Here is a 19,145-nt window from a genome sequence, read left to right on the forward strand (position 1 = left end):
TGCCCTGGGCTGCTGCTCTCCAGCAAGAAGCCCAGGTGGGGTCCCGGCTGGGGCCTGGCTGCTCAGGACCCAGACCCTCCCCCTTCAAGAAAACCCCATGTGAAGTGGGGTCAGTTATTGGGACCTATGTTTTTGGTGGGGATCCTAGACCTCACAGCCATTTTCTAATGGGGGATGCTGAATGGGGACCAGGTGCTTGAAACAAGGGGCACAGATAGTGGGAGCCCAGTATGGACCCAGTACCCCACAGCAGGGCCCGCATGCCCCTGATGATGCTGCCTTGAAAGGGCCCTCACACTCTCCTATCCCAAATCTACCCATCCTCCAAGGCCCACTCAGTGCCTCCACTGTGAGCCTCCATGCCAGCCAGTAGCCAGTGGCCAATGCCACACTCCTACAGGAGTGCCTGCTGTCACTGCCACCTGTGATAAGCAGGGCCTTCTGGGAAAATGATGGAATCATTTTGATTTTTATCACATGGCTGACTCAGAAAGCACGTGCCATTTTCTGCATCAGGCTCCCACATCTGTCTAAGGGGACTGTGACTCCTATGAGGTAGGACCACGTCCTGCACTTGTAACGGCCCAGGAGATAACATCTGGCCCTTCTTGCTTCCCCCGGATACACAGTGTCTTGCTATCTACTTTGTGCTGAGTGACAGGGCTGAGCAGAAGAGGCCAGAATTCCACTGGGGGCCCCTGCGCTTCTGCAAAGACTGACTGGCTATCTTCACTCGCTGCTGCTGTCTTTGTTGTTTTTACTTGTGGGTTTTTTTTTTAAAGAAATTTTAAGTAACAGTCATTTTTAGTATGACTATAAAAATACATGCTTGGAAACATTTTTTAAACACTACAGACAAAAAAAAGAAAATTATCCATAATTCTACCACTCGGGGAAAACTGTCATGTTTTCATACCTCTACTTTTACTCTTTTTAGTAACCAGTAATCATCCAAACCCTTCCAGCTTCTCCCGGACACCGTCTCCTGGCTAGTCACAGGCATCCGTCTCATCCAGTTCTACCCTAACCCCATGAGGCGGGGACAGTTGTCAGTTGTCAGTGTTGCAGCCTCTTTCTTATAGACGGGTAATGAGGGTTCAGAGAAAAAACGAGACTGGCCCAGGGAGAGACGCTGCTGAGCAGCAGTGCCAGGCCTCAAAGCCAAGACACCCACGTCGACTCACACATACGCACGCCAAGCTAGAATTCTGTCCTATGAAGAAGGGAGCCTTCGGTCCAGAGCCTTCTCCGACCTATTTTTTTCTCCTGTCATTTTTAATTGCTGCCAGAATGGCCAGCCCAGGATTTGCTGACTCTGGAGCCCTGCGCCCCTGTGCCCCTGCCCAAGGTTTCTGGCAGTGCCCACCAGGGATGTAAGTTCCTAGCCCAGAGTCTAGCCCACTGCACCAGCCTGTGCAGTGCTGACAACAGGTGGAAGCAGTTCCATGCCCCCGATGGCCACAAGGGTCTTTTACCTGGAGACAGGCCCAAAGGTTTGGTCCGGTGACTCCACATGACTGACAGGTTCCCTGTGTGGGTTGAGAGGAGAGAGAAAGAGTAGGTGTGAGGAGCCTGCTGGGGGGCTGAGCGCTGGGGCTGGTCCTGCCTGGAGGGCCCCACCTGGCTGACATGCACTTAGGTCTCAGCTTCAAGCCCTGGCCCCAGAAAGGCCTTCGCCAGACTACCTGTCCAAATTAGGCTCCCAGGGGAGCACTTTATACTTTACTGTTTGAATTCTATCCTGTGCCTGTAAAAACATTTTCAAACCAGCATTTTATGATTTTAGTGTCTATAACCTAATCTTGGAAAATAAAATCATGTAAGAGACTCATTAACATGCTCTCTTACCACCCCTTCTACACTTCCTTTCTTGCACTGAATTATTTCAGCCTTTCTACCCGTTAGACAAGAGCTCCATGAAAGAGGGATGGTCTGTTTTGCCTACCCCTGGGAGTTCACAAGGCCTGGTATAAATGAAGAGTTCACTAGACCTGGCAAACCCCAGGAAATGCCCAGGTTTCTGGTGGTCTGGGCGTCAGAGGCTGCTCTGTGTCTATTGGTATCCTTTCTCTCCTCCTTGCTTTAATAATGGGATGCATGGATTTTAGCTGAGCACACAGCTAGCCTGCTGCAGACGATGTTTCCCAACTTCCACCATGATCACGTGGGCTCAGTTCTAGTCAATGAGAAGATAGCAAAAACCATGTGTGCCACTTCTGCGCTGTGTGCTACCCTTGCTCTTTCTCCTCTTACCATTGGCTGGAATGTGGATGTAATAGCAGGAGCTGAAGCAACCACCTTGGACTCAGGAAAAGAGCCACATGTTGAGAATGGCAGAGCCAACCTACCAGTCCTCCCTACCTGTGGTCTGCTCCATGAGAGAAAGGAAACTTCTATCTCATTTACGCCACTCTATTTTAGGGACTCGTTATTACAGCAACTTAATTTGTGCTCCAAATAACTGCATCTGTGCTTCTAGAACAGCAATTCCCAGCCGAGGCCCTACAACATCTGCCGTGCTTCCATCAGTTGTGAGAGGAACTCTGAGTGTTGGTCTTCGACAGCAGCTACAGTATCAGGCTCCACCACAGTGGGAGCAGACCCTTGAAGAGGACAATCCAAGTCTCCAGCTGAGTTCTTTTTTTCTTTTTTTTTTTTTTTGAGATGGAGTCTTGCTCTGTCTCCCAAGCTGAAGCACAGTGGCGAGATACAACCTCTTCTTCCCGGGTTCAAGTGATTCTCCTGCCTCAGCCTCCCAAGTAGCTGGGATTACAGGTGCCCATCACCACACCTGGCTAATTTTTGTATTTGTAGTAGAGACAGGGTTTCATCATTTTGGCCACGCTGGTCTCAAACTCCTGACCTTAGGTAATCCACCCACCTTGGCCTCCCAAAGGGCTGGGATTACAAGCATGAGCCACCGCACCTGGCCTCCAGCTGAGTTCCCAGGCTGGAGTGCAGTGGTGCGATCTCAGCTCATTGCAAGCTCCGCCTCCTGGGTTCACACCATTCTCCTGCCTCAGCCTCCCGAGTAGCTGGGACTACAGGCGCCCGCCACCTCACCTGGCTAATTTTTTGTATTTTTAGTAGAAACGGGGTTTCACCGTGTTAGCCAGGATGGTCTCGATCTCCTGACCTCGTGATCTGCCTGCCTCGGCCTCCCAAAGTGCTGGGACTACAGGTGTGAGCCACTGCGCCCAGCCTGCTGAGTTTTTTACACACTACTTACAGAATCCCTTCCAATCTCTGTAGCAGGGCCCAGCAACATCCCCCTTTCGCTGAGGTCACAACCTTGCCACAGAGCAAGGTCAGCAGGTGAAGCCAATGAGCCTGGACAGCAGGTAAAGCCAATGAGCCTGGAGCCCAGTGCAGCAAGGCCACAAAGCTCCCACCAAGAAAGCCTGGCTTCCCCCAGGGTGGCCATGGCAGCTCCCAGGCCTCCCTGGCCTCCTTCTCATTCTCACTACACCCAGATTCCAGCCATGTTTGTCAAAAGCTTGAACGTGGGGTTGAAGTGAAGCAGCTCGTCCCATACCATGAAGCTGAGATCTGCACTCTGTGGTTTAGGGTCTCTCACGGAGGATGCCGTGGGTGCCAGGAGATCAGTCTGCTTAGCAGACTCAAAGCCGCAGCCCCAAACCTTCCTGAATTTGTCATCTCTCTTGTGATTTTTTGACTTCACAATTCACCCTCCTCTTCCCAGGTTTTTTTTTTCCATTTCAGTTATTTGATTTATGAAAGTATCGTATGCTTGCTCTAACAATTCAGATAACATCTATATGTTGTGTATGGTATGAAATATTTTCCTCTGTACATTCTTCTTACACAAAACATGTATGCCTAGATCTTGAGCGGGTGATTTTTAGTAAAAGTAAGATCACGCAATACACACTTATCTATAATGTGCCTGTGTCTCCTTTGAGGGTCACTCAAGTCTGTACATGAAGACTGCATCTCCTCTGTGATAACTGCACACTCTGGACACACCATAACTGATTCACCCATTCCCTTTCTGAGGATTATTCAGGTGCCACCAGTTTTTCCCTTTTACAAATAATGCTCAATAAATACTGCTGTATCATGTGTTTGTAACTGGTGATTACATTTCTATGGGATAAATTCCCAGAAGCAGAATTGCTTCTCTAAAAGTTACAGTAATTCCCAGCCCTACCACAATGTGAATGGCCCATTTTCTCCGTAACTGTCAGCTACGAATGGATCTATCTCTTTCCGCCCATCTGCAAAATGGTATCATCCTATTTCGTTAGCAATATCCATAAGCACGAGAGTGAAGTCAGCCATCTTTTTCCGAAAGTTTCTTGTCATTTCTACCTCCTTTACTGGTAAGGACCTGCTCATATCCTTGCTCTTTCTGAGTATTTTAGAACGGCGCTGGTTTTATTTTGTAACTTTCTGGATACCCAGAGAGGACCTGAAGTCATGATCTCTGACACACAGGCCCGGAGCATCCCAGACACGCCCAGTCTCTACTCTAGAGGCACTAACAGGCTTCTGAACGGCTGCCAGTCCCAGCACAAACATTCCTGTGCTCCACTTCTCTTTTCCCACCTGCTTCATCCCCTCCCTGCTCTCAGATTCCCTAAGAAGCAGAGAGAAACGCAGCATCAGACAATGCAAACACATCTGGGCCTCACTCTGCCCCACTTCACAATGCAAGAGGCGAAGTCACTTCAAAAGCAGCTATAAACACTATGAAGAACCACTCCCACGCCAGGCCTCGTGACAAAACCAGCTCAGGCCAAAGGCCACCAAGGACCTGCTGGTGCGGTGAGGCCAGGCGACCAGCATTAGGTGCCAATATGCCCAGGAATCCCACTCCTGGGAACATGCCTGCATGCAGCTCTGCCCGTGGATGCAATGACTTTTCTACAAGGCCGTTCGTCGCAGCATCGTTTGTTATTGGCAAGAGGCTGCAAAGGGTCCAGGTGTCTACCCACAGAGCTTCGGTCACTGCGGCCACACGATGAAACATGATGCGGCTTCAAGGTAACAAATGAGAAAGCTGTCTCTACACACTGACGTCCAAAGAGCTCCAAGATACATTGTCATGTGAATAAAGCAAGTTACAAGACAGAGAGGATTGTATACCATCTTTTATGTAAGAAAGGGCAAAGCTTAAAATGAGTTTATCTGCTTGTATTCACATAAAGAAACTGAAAAGATACAAAAGAGAGTAAGTGCTTACCCGAGGGTGGGCCGGGGAGGGTGGGCATGGGGGTGAGAGAAGGACTTCTTGACATTTATCATTTTATACTGTTTCATGTGTAACCATGTCAAGTATTACCTTTTCAAAAATTTTCATTTAACAACACCAAAAGGATGGCAATGCGTCCTCTTACTTTGAGAAGAGGCCCAGCTGGCTTCCTGCTCAGGCCTCCCTGAGCCCTCCTCGGGCCTCATTTGTAATAACACTCCTGGACTTGGAAAGCAGCATTCATTCCCTGCCTTGGAGAGGCTCTGTGCACCCGCCCCAACAGCTAATGGACAGAGAGCATTAGTGGTTCCCAAATGGCCTGGTCTAAACTATAATTAATGGCTATCAGGACACAGCCTCCGGAAGGTGGTCTCCCAAGCAGATGCCAGCATTTCCATTTACACACAAGGCTGAGCAGAGACGGTCAAGGAACCAGTTTTTCCACTGCTTCAGAAATGTCCACACCCCAGCAAAGAGGCAGCCCTGGATGTGGGCCCTGGCCCCGTAAGGTCTGACCCTTTACCTTAGATTTGAGCAGCAAGTCCTCTTTGGTTACCTCCCCTATGGAGTCAAGGTGAGGGCAAAGGTCCCTGGCGTCCCCCATCCTGGCCTGGGCTCACCTATGAGAAGACACAAGCAATCCTGGGTTAATGGCAGCCAGTGCTGGCAGGAGGTAGGGAGGTGAGTGGTTAAGTACATGACTTTGGCCTTGAGTCCTGGTCTGCCACACACCAGCTGGTAACCTGGGGCAGTTGCTTAACCTCTCCAAGCATTACTTTCCTTGTCTAAGAAGATAACAGTTACCCCAGTGGTTCGTTCCTAGGTCACGGAGACAACGTCTGTCAAATGCCTGGCATAATCCCTGATGTAGAGAAAGCCCATAGCAGGTGGCAGGTATCGTGCTCAGAATTAATGGCAGGGAAGACACAGGAGTCCTGTCTGCATGCAGGGAACTGCACACCAGACAATCTAAAACCACAGATGTTTCGTTAGAAGGAGGCCAAATCCATGTTCATCCAAGGATTCAGGCAGAGGAGGGGGCAGTGTAGAAAGGCTGGGTTTCAAAAAGGCAAGCAACAGATGTTGACGTTGGTCTTCTCAAGAGCCTCTGGGAGGCCAAGTGCTGGCAGACCACTTATCCCACTTCTTGTGGGAGTGCCCCAGGGAGTGGGGTTTGAACACCAGACCACCATGGGAGCAGGCCATGCAGCACTGCCTCCAGGGAATGTCTTCTGAGAGTAGGGAGAAGGTCAGAAAGGCAGGAGAACAACCTAGAAAGCAGTCTGGAACTGTGTTTGCCACAACATCAATAGTGGTGCATCTGGGTGATGGGTTTCAAGCAATGAAAAAAAAAAAAAAAAGCTCTGTTGCTTTTGTTTAACTGACACATGTTCATTATAAAAACAAAACTCAAACAAGAAAGCACAAAGTAAAATAAATCACTGAGAACAAGTAGCAAACATCTTTCCCAACATTCTTCTGCATTTCCTTCTCTTTTAAATCAGGGGATAAAAATACATCTGTCCTAGAAAATAAATGCTGCCCTCAAGGGAGCACCTGGGTGATGACGAACAGCTCTGCATCTTGATTATGGGGTGCTTACATGGATCTACACGTGTGTTAAAAGTGCAAAGAACTGAACACACACGAGTGCCTACAGAACTAGTGAAGTCTGAATAAGCTCCATGAATTATGCCAATGTCACTTTACTGATTGTACTATAGACATACAAAGATGTATTATTAGCTGGAATGCTGGTGCATGCCTGTAGTCCCAGCTACCCAAGAGGCTCAGGTAGGAGATCATGTGAGCCCAGGAGTTCTAGGCTGCAGTGAGCTGTGACCACGCCACTGCGCTCCAGCCTGGGTGACAGAGCAAGACCTCGTCTCAAACAAAAAAAAAAAGTATGTGTTACTCTTACCATTAAGGGAAACTGGGTGAAGGTACAAAGTACCTTAGGGTACACTTTTTGCAACTGCCTGTGAATCTATAATTATTTCAAAAGAAAACATTAAAAAATGAATAACTAAAGAAATGCTTCACATACGGTATTTTAGCAGAAGCAAATCCAGGAATCTGACTGCTGATTATAGCTTCAAACTGTTGCCAAATAAGGTCCAAACCAACCAAAGATGTAACTGGAGCCAAGATTGCTTTAAACAAAGGTAGAAGCCTCTGTGTCTACAGGGGTCTTAAAAACAAAACAAAAGACTGGGTGCGGTGGCTCATGCCTGTAATCTGTAATCCCAGCACTTTGGAAGGCTGAGGCAGGCAGATCACCTGAGGTCAGGAGATCGAGACCAGCCTGACCAACATGGAGAAACCCCGTCTCTACTAAAAATACAAAATTAGCCAGGCGTGGTGCACATGCCTATAATCCCAGCTACTCAGGAGGCTGAGGCAGGAAAATCACTTGAACCCAGGAGGCGGAGGTTGCGGTGGGCCAAGATGGTGCCACTGAACTGCAGCCTGGGCAACAACAGCAAAACTCCACCTCAAAAAAAAAACAAACAAATAAACAAAAAAAACAAAAGCAGAAGCCGCATGTGTGCCCCCTGATCTGAGAGGTGGACCCCCAGACTCCTCCTTACGTGCCCCTCCCTGTCCCAAATGGTCAGCCAGGGTCAACTGGCCAGATTCCCATTCAGAACATGAGTAACTAGCACTCATGAGGTGTCAGATACTAAGCTAAGGGCTTTTCGTGCATTCGTTTATGAAAAACTATCCCAGCAATCATTGAGGCAGCTGTGATTAGCCCCATTTCACAGACTAAGGAACACAGGCTCCTTCTTGTCTAAGGTCTCACAGGAATGTTGGTGCTAGAGCTGAACCTCAAGTTGGTCAGATCCTAAAGGCCCGCTCAGTTGCTTTCTAACTTGTATAAAATGTAAATGTGCAAAAGCAGGCAGAACTTACTGTCACATTGAAGATGAACATAAAGAAAAAAATGAAAAAACAAAGTAGACTGAACTGTATAACACACTTCCATATTTCCATGTACCTAGACTCATCAATCAACAACTCATGGCCAATCTTGCTTCATCTCAACCTCCTGCTTCCTCTTGCTTTTGTAGCAAATCCCAGACACACAGGCGATCACATTCCATCTGTATTTTTCTAAGAGATAAGGACTTGAAAAAAAAAAAACCCATAATCACAATTCCATTCTTTCATCTACAGAGAAAAATCCATGTATCCTCCTCAGTATGTGTTGAAGGCACCCACCTAAGAGGAGGCCATGGGCTTACCTCTGGGTGACACGAAGTCCGCAGGAAGCGGCCAGCATTCGCATCCTTCGTTGACAGCTGACAGCAATGGACTGCAGTGGTCTGGAGTGAGTGGAGGCCTCTGGCAAGGAGCCTGGGGGATGAACCAGGGCATTTCACACAGTTCTGTTATTATTTTTGAGACAGGGTCTTGCTCGCTTGCCCAGGCTGGAGTGCAGTGGCATGATCACAGCTTGATCTTCCAGGCTCAAGTGATCCTCCCACCTCAACTTCCCAAGTAGTTGGGACTACAGGTGTGCAACACCACACCCAGCTAATTTCTTTAAAATTTCTTATAGAGACAGGGTGTTGCTTTGTTGTCCAGGCTGGTCTTGAACTCCTGGGCTCAAGTAATCCTCCCACCTCGGGTCTCCCAAAGTGCTGAGACTACAGGCCTGAGCCACTGGGCCCAGACAGTTCTGTTATTTTAAAATCATTCTTAGCACCAACTAGAAGCTAAAAAGGGCCCAGCATTCCTCCTGGGAGGAACGAATTTCGGGATATTGGGGATGTCCATAGGCTAGACTACGCCCTGTGCATCCAGAGAACAGTACCACCACATCACTCCTGGGCCAGCTGCCCAAGGCCCAGGCAGAGCTGGCACACAGGGGCAGCCCCTCCTAGGGAGTGCTGGCCTTCACTAGTCACTGCTGGGGCATTAACTTGGTGCTCCCCAGGAGGAATCCTGCACAGGTCTGCTGGAGGGATCTGCAGGGCCTCTCCTATTGTCCCATCAGGCTGCCACAGCCAATCAACCCTCTGGACAGGAAGGCCTGGCCCCTTCCACACATGCCACCAGGCCCCTCAGGTCATCCTTTGAGCTCTCAGGGATTCCCTGAGAACCCCCGACCCTTAAGTGTTCAGCAGGCCCAGGCTGCATGCACAACCGAGCTCATCCACACATTGCCACTACCCACACTTCACTGGCAGGTCACAGTCTCCCAGATGTGGACAGCTCAAAGAGGGAGAGGCAATTAGAAGCTACCATTTAAAATAGTCACATGACAATGACAGCTTCAAGATTCCAAATTCCAAACCTCCTCACTTGAAGTCGGGTTTTTAAGTTTTCTTCATTGTTTCTGCTGAGGCCATATGCCCTGAGTTGGCACTAGTCCTACACTATCTTAAGCTGCAGTGGTGTGGGTTTCGCTAGCATCTTTGGTATATGATAATCTCTCTAGTTGGGTGGCTGGGGAGAGAGGGGGCAGGTTATAACTTGGCCCATTATTTGTTTATTTTTTTTGAGACAGTCTCACTCTGCTGCTCAGGCTGGAGTGCAGTGGCATGATCTTGGCTCACTGCAACCTCTGCCTCCTGGGTTCATGTGATTCTCCTGCCTTCGCCTCCCGAGTAGCTGGGATTACAGGCGTGTGCCACCACGCCCGGCTGATTTAACAGGTCCACTCTTGATTTGCAAGTGCAATTGGACTCACATTCCTGCAACTTCAGAGAGAAAAATCAGCCCTTTGGCTAACAGCCTTCAATATATTCTCACTACTCCCATCTTACAGATGAAGAAACAGAATTGGAACTTAAGTAACAATTCTGGGGGGGGATTGTTATTTGGCTAGTTTTTGTTTCGTTTTGTTTGAGATGGAGTTTTGCTCGTTGCAATGGTGTGATCTCAGCTCACAGCAATCTCTGCCTCCCAGGTTCAAGCAACTCTCTTGCCTCAGCCACCTGAGTAGCTGGGATTACAGGCATATGCCACCACGCCCGGCTAATTTTATATTTTTACTAGAGACAGGGTTTCTCCATGTTGGTCAGGCTGGTCTCAAACTCCTGACCTCAGGTGATCCACCTGCCTCAGCCTCTCAAAGTGCGGGGAATTATAGGCATGAGCCACCATGCTCGGCTTACCTGGCTAGTTTGTAACAGGTATGACTCTGATCAGATCTGTGTGGTACAGAGTCTTGCTCTAAATCATGAGTCGGATTTAGAGAAACATTAAACTGAGCAAGGAAAAAAAAATCCGATACAAAAACATATATACCATATGATTCCATTTATATAAAATTTCAAAACAGACACAAAACTAACCTATGATGATAGAAACTGGATCAGTGACTGCCTGGGGCAAAGGGTAGAGCTATATTGCAGACAAGAAGGAACTTTCTGTGGTGTTGGAATGTTCTAGATCTTATCTGGGGTGAGGTTTAATCAGATGTATACACCTGTCAACTTGTGTGCACTGTATCTTTAAAATATATGCATTTTATATGTAAATTATACCTCAATAGAATTATACCTCAATAAAGTTGATTTTAAATCAGAATGAGGCCGGGCACAGTGGCTCACACCTGTTATCCCAGCACTTTGGGAGGCTGAGGCGGGCGGATCACGAGATCAGGAGTTCGAGACCAGCCTAGCCAACATGGTGCAACCCCATCTCTACTAAAAATACAAAAATTAGCTGGGTGTGGTGGCAGGCGCCTGTAATTCCAGCTAGTCAGGAGGCTGAGGCGGGAGAGCCACCTGAATCTGGGAGGCGGAGACTGCAGTGAGCTGAGATCACACCACTGCACTCCAGCCTGGGCGGCAGAGCAAGACTCCATCAAAAAAAAAAAAGAAAAAAAAAAGATGTTGGCTGTTGGCAAGGGTGTGGATTAACTGGAGTCCTGTGCACTGCTGGTGGGAATGTGAAATGGTGCAGCAGAGGCATAAGTTTGGCGGTTCCTCCAGAACTGTAAAATAGCACCACACTATTGAGCGATCCACATCTGGGTATACACCCAAACACACTAAAAGCGGCAACTCAAAGAAATATTTGATGGCCGGGCGCGGTGGCTCAAGCCTGTAATCCCAGCACTTTGGGAGGCCAAGATGGGTGGATCACGAGGTCAGCAGATCGAGACCATCCTGGCTAACACGGTGAAACCCCGTCTCTACTAAAAAATACAAAAAACTAGCCGGGCGAGGTGGCGGGCGCCTGTAGTCCCAGCTACTCGGGAGGCTGAGGCAGGAGAATGGCGCGAATCTGGGAGGCGGAGCTTGCAGTGAGCTGAGATCAGGCCACTGCACTCCAACCCCGGGCGACAGAGTGAGACTCCGTCTCAAAAAAAAAAAAAAAGAAATATTTGTGCACCCATGTTCATAGTTGCATTATGTACAACAGCCAAAAGACGATGCAAACCAAGTGCCCATCAATAAATAGACATACAATGAAAAAAGCCTAAAAAAGGGAATTCTGACACTTGCTCCAACATGAACCTTAAAGACATCTGCTCAGTAAAACAAGTCAGGCTGGGTGAGGTGGCTCACGCCTGTAATACCAACACTTTGGGAGGCTGACACAGGCAAATCACTTGAGGTCAGGAGTTCGATACCAGCCTGACCAACATGGTGAAACCTTGTTTCCACTAAAAATACAAAAATTAGCCAGGCATGGTGGCAGGAGCCTGTATTCCCAGCTAGTAGGGAGGCTGAGGCAAGAAAATCGCTTGAACCCGGGAGGCAGAGGCTGTGGTGAGCCAAGGTCGCGCCACTGCACTTCAGCCTGGGCAACAAGAGCAAAACTCCGTCTCAAAAAAAAAAAAAAAAAAAAAAAGGCAGTAACTTCTCTGAAAATATTTGCTGAACGGCCCAAAAATACAAAGTCATAAAACACTGTTAGACCATGTTAGGTGGCTTATGCTTATAATTCCAGCACTTCTGGAGGCCGAGGCAGGAGGACTGCTTTAGCCCAGGAGTTTGAGATCAGCCTGGGCAACATGGTGAAACCCCATCTCTACAAAAAATTTAAAAATTAACTGGGCATGGTGGTGCGCACCTGTAGTCCCAGCTACTCAGGAAGGTGAGATGAGAGGATGGCTTGAGCCCAGAAGTATGAGGCTGCAGTGAGCTATGATGGCACCACTGCATTCTAGCCTGGACAACAGAACAAGACCCTGTCTCAGGGGAAAAAAAAAAAAAATGGCCAGGCACAGTGGCTCACGCCTGTCGTCATCCCAGCACTTTGGGAAGCCAAGGCCGGTGGATCACGAGGTCAGGAGATCACGATCATCCTGGCTAGCACAGTGAAACCCCGTCTCTACTAAAAAAAAAAATACAAAAAAGTTAGCTGGGTGTGGTGGCAGGTGCCTGCCTGTAGTCCCAGCTACTCAGGAGGCTGACATAGGAGAACGGCGTGAACCCGGGAGGCGGAGCTTGCAGTGAGCAGAGATCGTGCCACTGCCCTCCAGCCTGGGCGACAGATCCATCTCAAAAAAAAAAAAAAAAAAAAAACTATTATTAAATTCTTATTTTGGTGAAACAATGTGTTTTGGGCCTAGAGAAAGGATGCTATTATCATTTCTGGAGGATAAAGTCATGTGATTTATATTTCCTTTTTGCTTTTCTGCATTTTCTACAATGAACTTGTGTTGCCTTTTTTTTTTCCTTCCTATACTTGCTTCCTGAATGACTCTGTTACAATCATTCTAATCTAATAATCTAATAGGGTCAGTCACAGTGGCTCACACCTGTAATCCCAGTGCTTCTGGGAAGCTGAGGAGGGAGGATCCCTTAAGCTCAAGGCTGCAGTGAACTAGGATCGTGCCACTCACTACAGCCTGGGGAACAGAGCAAGACCCCGTCTCTAAAACAAAATCAAAATCAAAAAACAACAAAAAATGCTTTTCCTCTCAAAAGTCCCCTCTCTCTCACTAGAGAGAGAGCTGTTTTCCTTTCTTTCTCTTTCTTTTGCCTGTTAAATCTCTGATCCTAAGAACAAAAACAAACAAAAAAGAATACCGAAATTGGTTACTTTTAATGGATTTTCAAGTTTCCAAAATAAGAAAAGAAGAAGAGTATCTGGCTTCCTAGGTATGTTGCTCTTCCCCAAACCCCTGAGGGCACCACAGGGGACAGAGCCTCCGTCCCCTGGAACTCTCCAGGCCCCCGTGCCAGGCACTGCCCTGAGCCTCCATGGTTTTCAGAGAAGGGGTGGGAGCATCTGAGTGATCCCAGAAGGCCCCAAAGCTGCTACCTGGATGGCTCCCAAGCACACCTCTCCAGGTGACTCACTCAGACCAAGATGTGCCCTCAACACGTGTTTTTTGTATTGTATCTATTTATTTATTTAGAGACCAGGTTATGAGACTGGCTAATTGTTGTATTTTTGGTAGAGACAGGGTTTTGCCGTGTTGCCCAGGCTGGTCTTGAACTCCTGGGCTCAAGCGATCTGCCTACCTCCGCCTCCCAAAGTGCTGGATTACACACATGAGCCACCACAACCGACCCTCTCAATATTCATTTTTGCCTCATTTACCTCCATGTTGTACTCAAATTTTTCATCTTCTCCTACTTGTCCTGAAAATTTTAAAGGCATTTTTGTCTGGCTTTAATAAATTTGATATATGCCTCTATAGACACTGGAAACAGACACAGACATAAAATGAAATAAAAATCACCTGTAATCCTGCTGTACAGGAAAAAAATATGGTTACCTTTTTGGTTTTGGTAAGTCTTTCTTACATGTACAAACATATTTTTTTTTTTTTTTTTGACACAGAGGCTCCCTCTGTCACCCAGGCTGGAGTACAGAGGTGCAATCTCGACTGAGCTCAATCTCCAAATTCAAGCCACCCTCTCATCTCAGCCTCCCAAGTAGCTGGGACTACAGGCATGCACTGCCACGCCTGGCTCATTTTTAATTTTTCTTTTATAGAGACAGGGTTTCGCCATGATGCCCAGATTGGTCTGGAACTCCTGGGTTCAAGCAATCTGACTGCCTTGGCCTCTCAAAGTACTGGGATTACAGGCGTGAACCACCAGGAATGTGAATCTTTGAATAAATCTTTTTGTTTTTTTGAGATGGAGTTTTCACTCTTGTTGCCCAGGCTGGAGCGCAGTGGTGCAATCTCGGCTTATTGCAACCTCCACCTCCCGGGTTCAAGCAATTCTCCTGCCTCAGCCTCCTGAGTAGTTGAGAATACAAGCATGCACCACCACACCCTGCTAATCTTTTTGTACTTTTAGTAGAGATGAGGTTTCACCATGTTGGCCAGGCTGGTCTCAAACTCCTGACCTCAGGTGATCCGCCTGCCTCAGCTTCTCAAGTGCTGGGATTACAGGTATGAGTCACTGCGCCCAGCCTGTTTTTTTGTTGTTATCACTGTTGAGACGGAGTCTTAGTCTGTCGCCTAGGCTGGAGTGCAGTGGCGTGATCTCCGCTCACTGCAACCTCCACCTCCTGGGTTCAAGTGTTTCTCTTGCCTCAGCCTCTTGAGTAGCTGGGATTACAAGCACCCGCCATCATACCCAGGTAATTTTTGTATTTTTAGTAAAGATGAGGTTTCACCACGTTGGCCAGGGTAGTCTCAAACTCCTGACCTCAAGTGATCAGTCCACCGTGACCTCCCAAAGTGCTGGGAGTACAGGTGTACACCACCATGCCTGGCCTACATCTTTGACCAAAAAAAAAAAAAAAAAATCTATTGGTCAAAATCTGTGCTTTGAAAGCTCTACATCGATACTGATAAGCTTCCCTTTGGAAAAAGTATATACATTTATCTGCCTATCAGCAGTATATGAAACATAGAAAGTTTAAGGTTTACTAACGTTTTATAAATTAATGGTGAAAAACTATTTCTATTAAGGAAAAACGGCGGTAGTACAGAAAACACTAGGTGCTTAATATTCCACACACAGGGTCAGGTGCAGTGGCTTACACCTGTAATCCCAGCACTTTGGGAGGCCGAGGAGGGTGGATCACAAGGTCAGGAGTTCGAGACCAGACTGACCAACATGGGGAAACCCCATCTCTACTAAAAATACAAAAAATTAGCGAGGCGTGGTGGCACATGCCTGTAATCCCAGCTACTTAGGAGGCTGAGGCAGGAGAATCGCTTGAACCCAGCAGGTGGAGGCTGCAGTGAGCTGAGATCACGCCATTGCACTCCAGCCTGGGTGACAGAGCAAGACTCCGTCTCAAAAAAAAAAAAAGAAAACGAAAAAGAAAAAAATTCTACACACAGGACCTAAATTATCTGAAGCATGGGGGTCGACAAGAGGGTACACATCTCAGCTGTCTGAAAGTTGTCATTTTGCTTTTCTTTGGTACCCAACCAATACTGACCATGTACCTCCTTAGGAACAGTGACTTGGGGTGCTGGGAAACAGCCAGGCATAGGCCCTGTTCTTGTAGGGCACAGAGTCCCATACTTCAACCTCAGCGTACTTGCAAGCAGACACTAGGGGGGTGATAATCACCACCAGCACCTCCTTTTCCTACACTCACCGAGGGTCAGCTGCTGCACATCCATTATCCCGGGAGGTGACAGTCATTATGGAAGGAAATTACAGGGACAAGTAGCCCTGGGTTCATACCTCACTCCGCCCCTTGCAAGTCTGTGACTTTAGATAAATCGCTCGGTCTCCACATTCATAAAATGGGGACAATGGCAGCAGCTAGGGTTACTCAGAAGATGAAGTGAGCCAATACACAGTAAACACTAAGTTGAATGACCGAGGGCAGGGCCTCATGGACTTTCTGGGTGGCTCAGATTTTCTACTGATTTGCATGACAAGAATGCTCAAAAAATGTTTACTACTATAATTTGTGTCACTGGCTGTTTTATAATTAGGACACTGAAATTGGTAGGAATAGAAGTCACACGCTCAAGGTCACTCAGAAGGGCACCCTCTATGAGACCACTCAGGGCTCTGCAGGCCAGCCAGCCCAGCAACAAACAGGCACCACGGTGATGGAGTCAGACACACGACAGGGCACTCATGCACGGATTCTTGGTGCGCTTCTTGAGATCTAAGTTCGCCTCCTGGTGCTTTTAACATCAAAGAAAAAGCCAGGAAATGCAACTTCATGGACTAGAGCAAACCCTTCAACAGCTTCCCTGTCCTGGGGCAGCCTGTGCTTCTGAACCCTCATTCCTGCTGAGCACCTTCGCTTCCCTGCAAGTTGAAGATTCCTTTGCTCCACCAAGGCTGAGAAACTGTTCCAGGCAAGACACTGAGGAGACATGACAAAGCTGGATCGTGGTTCAAGGTTGGAGGATGCCACAAAGAACATATCCAGGACAACCAGCATGCCTGAGTGTGGACTGCCTATCAGATCATAGTATTTGTTATGGTCTGAATTGTTCTCTCTCCCCCATTCATATGCTGAAGTTCTAACCACCAGGACCTCAGAATGTAATCATATTTGAAGATAATGTCTCTAAAGAGGTAATTAAGTTAAAATAAGATCTTTAGGGCAGGCCCTAATCTAATCTTACTGGTATCTTTATGAGATGAGAAAATCTGGACTCACACAGAGGAAACACCAAGCCAGGACACAGCGAGAAGATGGCCATCTGTAGGCCAAGGAAAGGGCCTTCAGAAGAACCAAACCTTTAGTCACCTTGATCTGAGACTTCCAGCCTCTAGAACTGTGAGAAAATAAATCTCCGTTGTTTAAGCTACCCAGTCTGTGGTACTTTGTTATAGCAAGTCTGGGAAACAAATACATGATTCCATCAATGTGAAAGTTTCTAGGCCAGGAGTGGTGGCTCACGCCTGTAATCCCAGCACTTTGGGAGGCTGAGGCTGGCGGATCACCTGAGATCAGCAGTTCAAGACAAACCTGGCCAACATGGTGAAACCCCGTCTCTACTAAAAATACAAAAATTAGCTGGGCATGGTCGTGGGCGCCTGTAGTCCCAGCTACTCAGGAGGCTGAGGCAGAAGAATCACTTGAACCCAGGAGACAGAGGTTGCAGTGAGCCAAGATAACGCCACTGCACTCCAGCCTGGGTGACAAGAGCAAGACTCTGTCTCAAAAAAAAAAAAAAAAGAAGAAAGTTTCTAAAGGTAGAACTCACTCTCTGGTTACGTATGATAATGTTCTTATTCTTAGTTAATTCCCGCTGGGATATTTAGGGGGAAAGGACTGTGATGGCTGCAGCTTACTCCTACCTGAATCAGCAATAATTATGATAATAAGTATAGAGATTAGAGCTAGAGTAAATAAGGCAAATGTTACAATTGGTGAATCTAGGTGAGGGGTAAGTGGGAGTTCACTGTATTCTTCTTGTAACTTTGAAAGTTTGACTTTTTAAAAAAATAGATTCCCTTTCTCGCCTTTGAGGTGGGAGCAGGGAGGGGGCTTTCTGGAACAGGCAGCCCCATCGCAGGATCCAGGACCCAGCACCCACTGAGCCTCCAGACCTAGTACCCAGGGCTTCGCTCACCCACCCTCTCGGGCAAGGGCGGCTGTTTTTCAACTCACAGAGGAAGAATGGAAAGTCCCAGACAGGAAGCAACACAGCAGGAAGCCAGCAGGTTGTGTCTGCTTTCCCCACTCTTCCCGTCCCACCTGTGCCTCTGTGCAAATATATGGAGTGTGCACAGCAGGCGTTTCATAAAGGCTGAAAGGGAAAGACACCTGTGCAGCTGAAAGAACATGCTCCGAGGTGCAGCTGCGCAGAGTAGGACCTACTGTGCGACAAGTCAGCAAGGTGCAGGGTGTGCCCGGCCCTCCTGGCCCACCAGAGCCTCCTCTCTTGGGGCAGGAGAGCACAGGATGGGAGGAGGAAGGCCTGAGACTTTTGGCAAAGAGCCCACCATTGCTGGCCCCAGGAGACCTACAAGATGCTTCAGGCTCATAAAGGCAGCTTTCCTTCCCTGAGCCTCCAGGGAGGGGGAAAGTGCCACTCCACCCACAGGCGCAAAGTGGAGGGGCAAGGCCTGAAGAGGGGCAGGGGAGGGACCAGCCAGCACAGCCTGTGGGCTCAGGCAGGCAGCACATCTGGACCTGGCTGCCTCTGGTGCCTGTTACTCATGGTTTCCCAGAGGTCCTGGCTACATCCTCCTCCTCCCAGCAAGGAACCAGTCCCTCAGGATGGGGAGGGTGACACTTCTGGTCCTTCCACCCACACAACGATGCCCACAGTCCTGCCCACGTTGACCCCAACCACATTAGTCATCTCACACCCCCAGCCCTGCATAGGGTGTGTGCCCACCCCCTCCACATTCCCCTCTGGCCCTCACAGCACACAGCCTTTCTCTCCTTCCTGCTGTCTTCACTCCACCTCCACACAACAGCATTCTCCCGAAGTCCCAGACACACCCACCCCTTCCCTTAACCCAGTCCTCACTCGGAGGTCACCATCCTGACTCTGGAAGCAGAGCCCTCAGGCCTCCTCATGCCTCCGCACCTCCACGATCTCTGCTGCCCACACACCTCTGTGTTTCCTCATTGCCCTGCCCACTGCCCCACGGCCCTGAATACTGGAACTGACACTAACATCTTAGTCTGGTGTTCTCACATATGACCTCACTGGGCCCTCACAACCACCCTGGGAGGTGGCAAGGTTCCAAACTAAATCCATCTCCATCACTAACGATGGAGACAACGAGGCTCAGAGAGGTGGAATAACTGGCTGAAGTCACACAGCTACTGAGCTGCAGAGCCATAATTCAAACCCACGACTACCTGCCCTGAGGCCCGTGCTCTGAACGCTCAGCTCCATGATGTCACAAACAGCCCCGGCCAGCCTGGCATGGGGACGACCTTCACCTCCCCAAATCCAAACACGCACACTCCAAGGAAGCTTCCTCACAAAAGCCTCTTCTGAGTCATTCTTCAGAGCATTTTTCTGCTCAGCTTAACTTCCTTCAGTCTAGGATATGACAGTATCTCCCTGCAGCCCAAAACCTGCTACCGCCCTTTGCTCTGAGCTCTGTCC

At 48.4% G+C, this 19,145-nt stretch overlaps 1 protein-coding gene across 23 annotated transcripts in view; it reads right to left on the reverse strand.

Annotated features, from left to right (window-relative positions):
• The window catches only part of USP20 (ubiquitin specific peptidase 20), a 46,488-nt gene that overhangs the window by 23,924 nt on the left and 3,419 nt on the right, over positions 1-19,145 (reverse strand). For 22 of the 23 annotated variants that reach the window (XM_077967553.1, XM_015116583.3, XM_077967562.1 and 19 more), the window contains 3 exons: positions 8,464-8,575; positions 5,739-5,835; positions 1,476-1,529 (listed from right to left, as the gene is read on the reverse strand). In XM_077967553.1, the coding sequence (XP_077823679.1) occupies positions 1,476-1,529; positions 5,739-5,819 (135 nt within the window). In that variant the 5' untranslated portion in view covers positions 5,820-5,835; positions 8,464-8,575. Of the gene's footprint in view, positions 1-1,475; positions 1,530-5,738; positions 5,836-8,463; positions 8,650-11,021; positions 11,346-19,145 lie in introns of those variants that run through there. The other variant, XM_077967551.1, reaches the window with a different exon arrangement.

Source organism: Macaca mulatta, chromosome 15 (assembly GCF_049350105.2).
Source record: "Macaca mulatta isolate MMU2019108-1 chromosome 15, T2T-MMU8v2.0, whole genome shotgun sequence".
Classification (NCBI taxonomy): Eukaryota; Metazoa; Chordata; class Mammalia; order Primates; family Cercopithecidae; genus Macaca; species Macaca mulatta.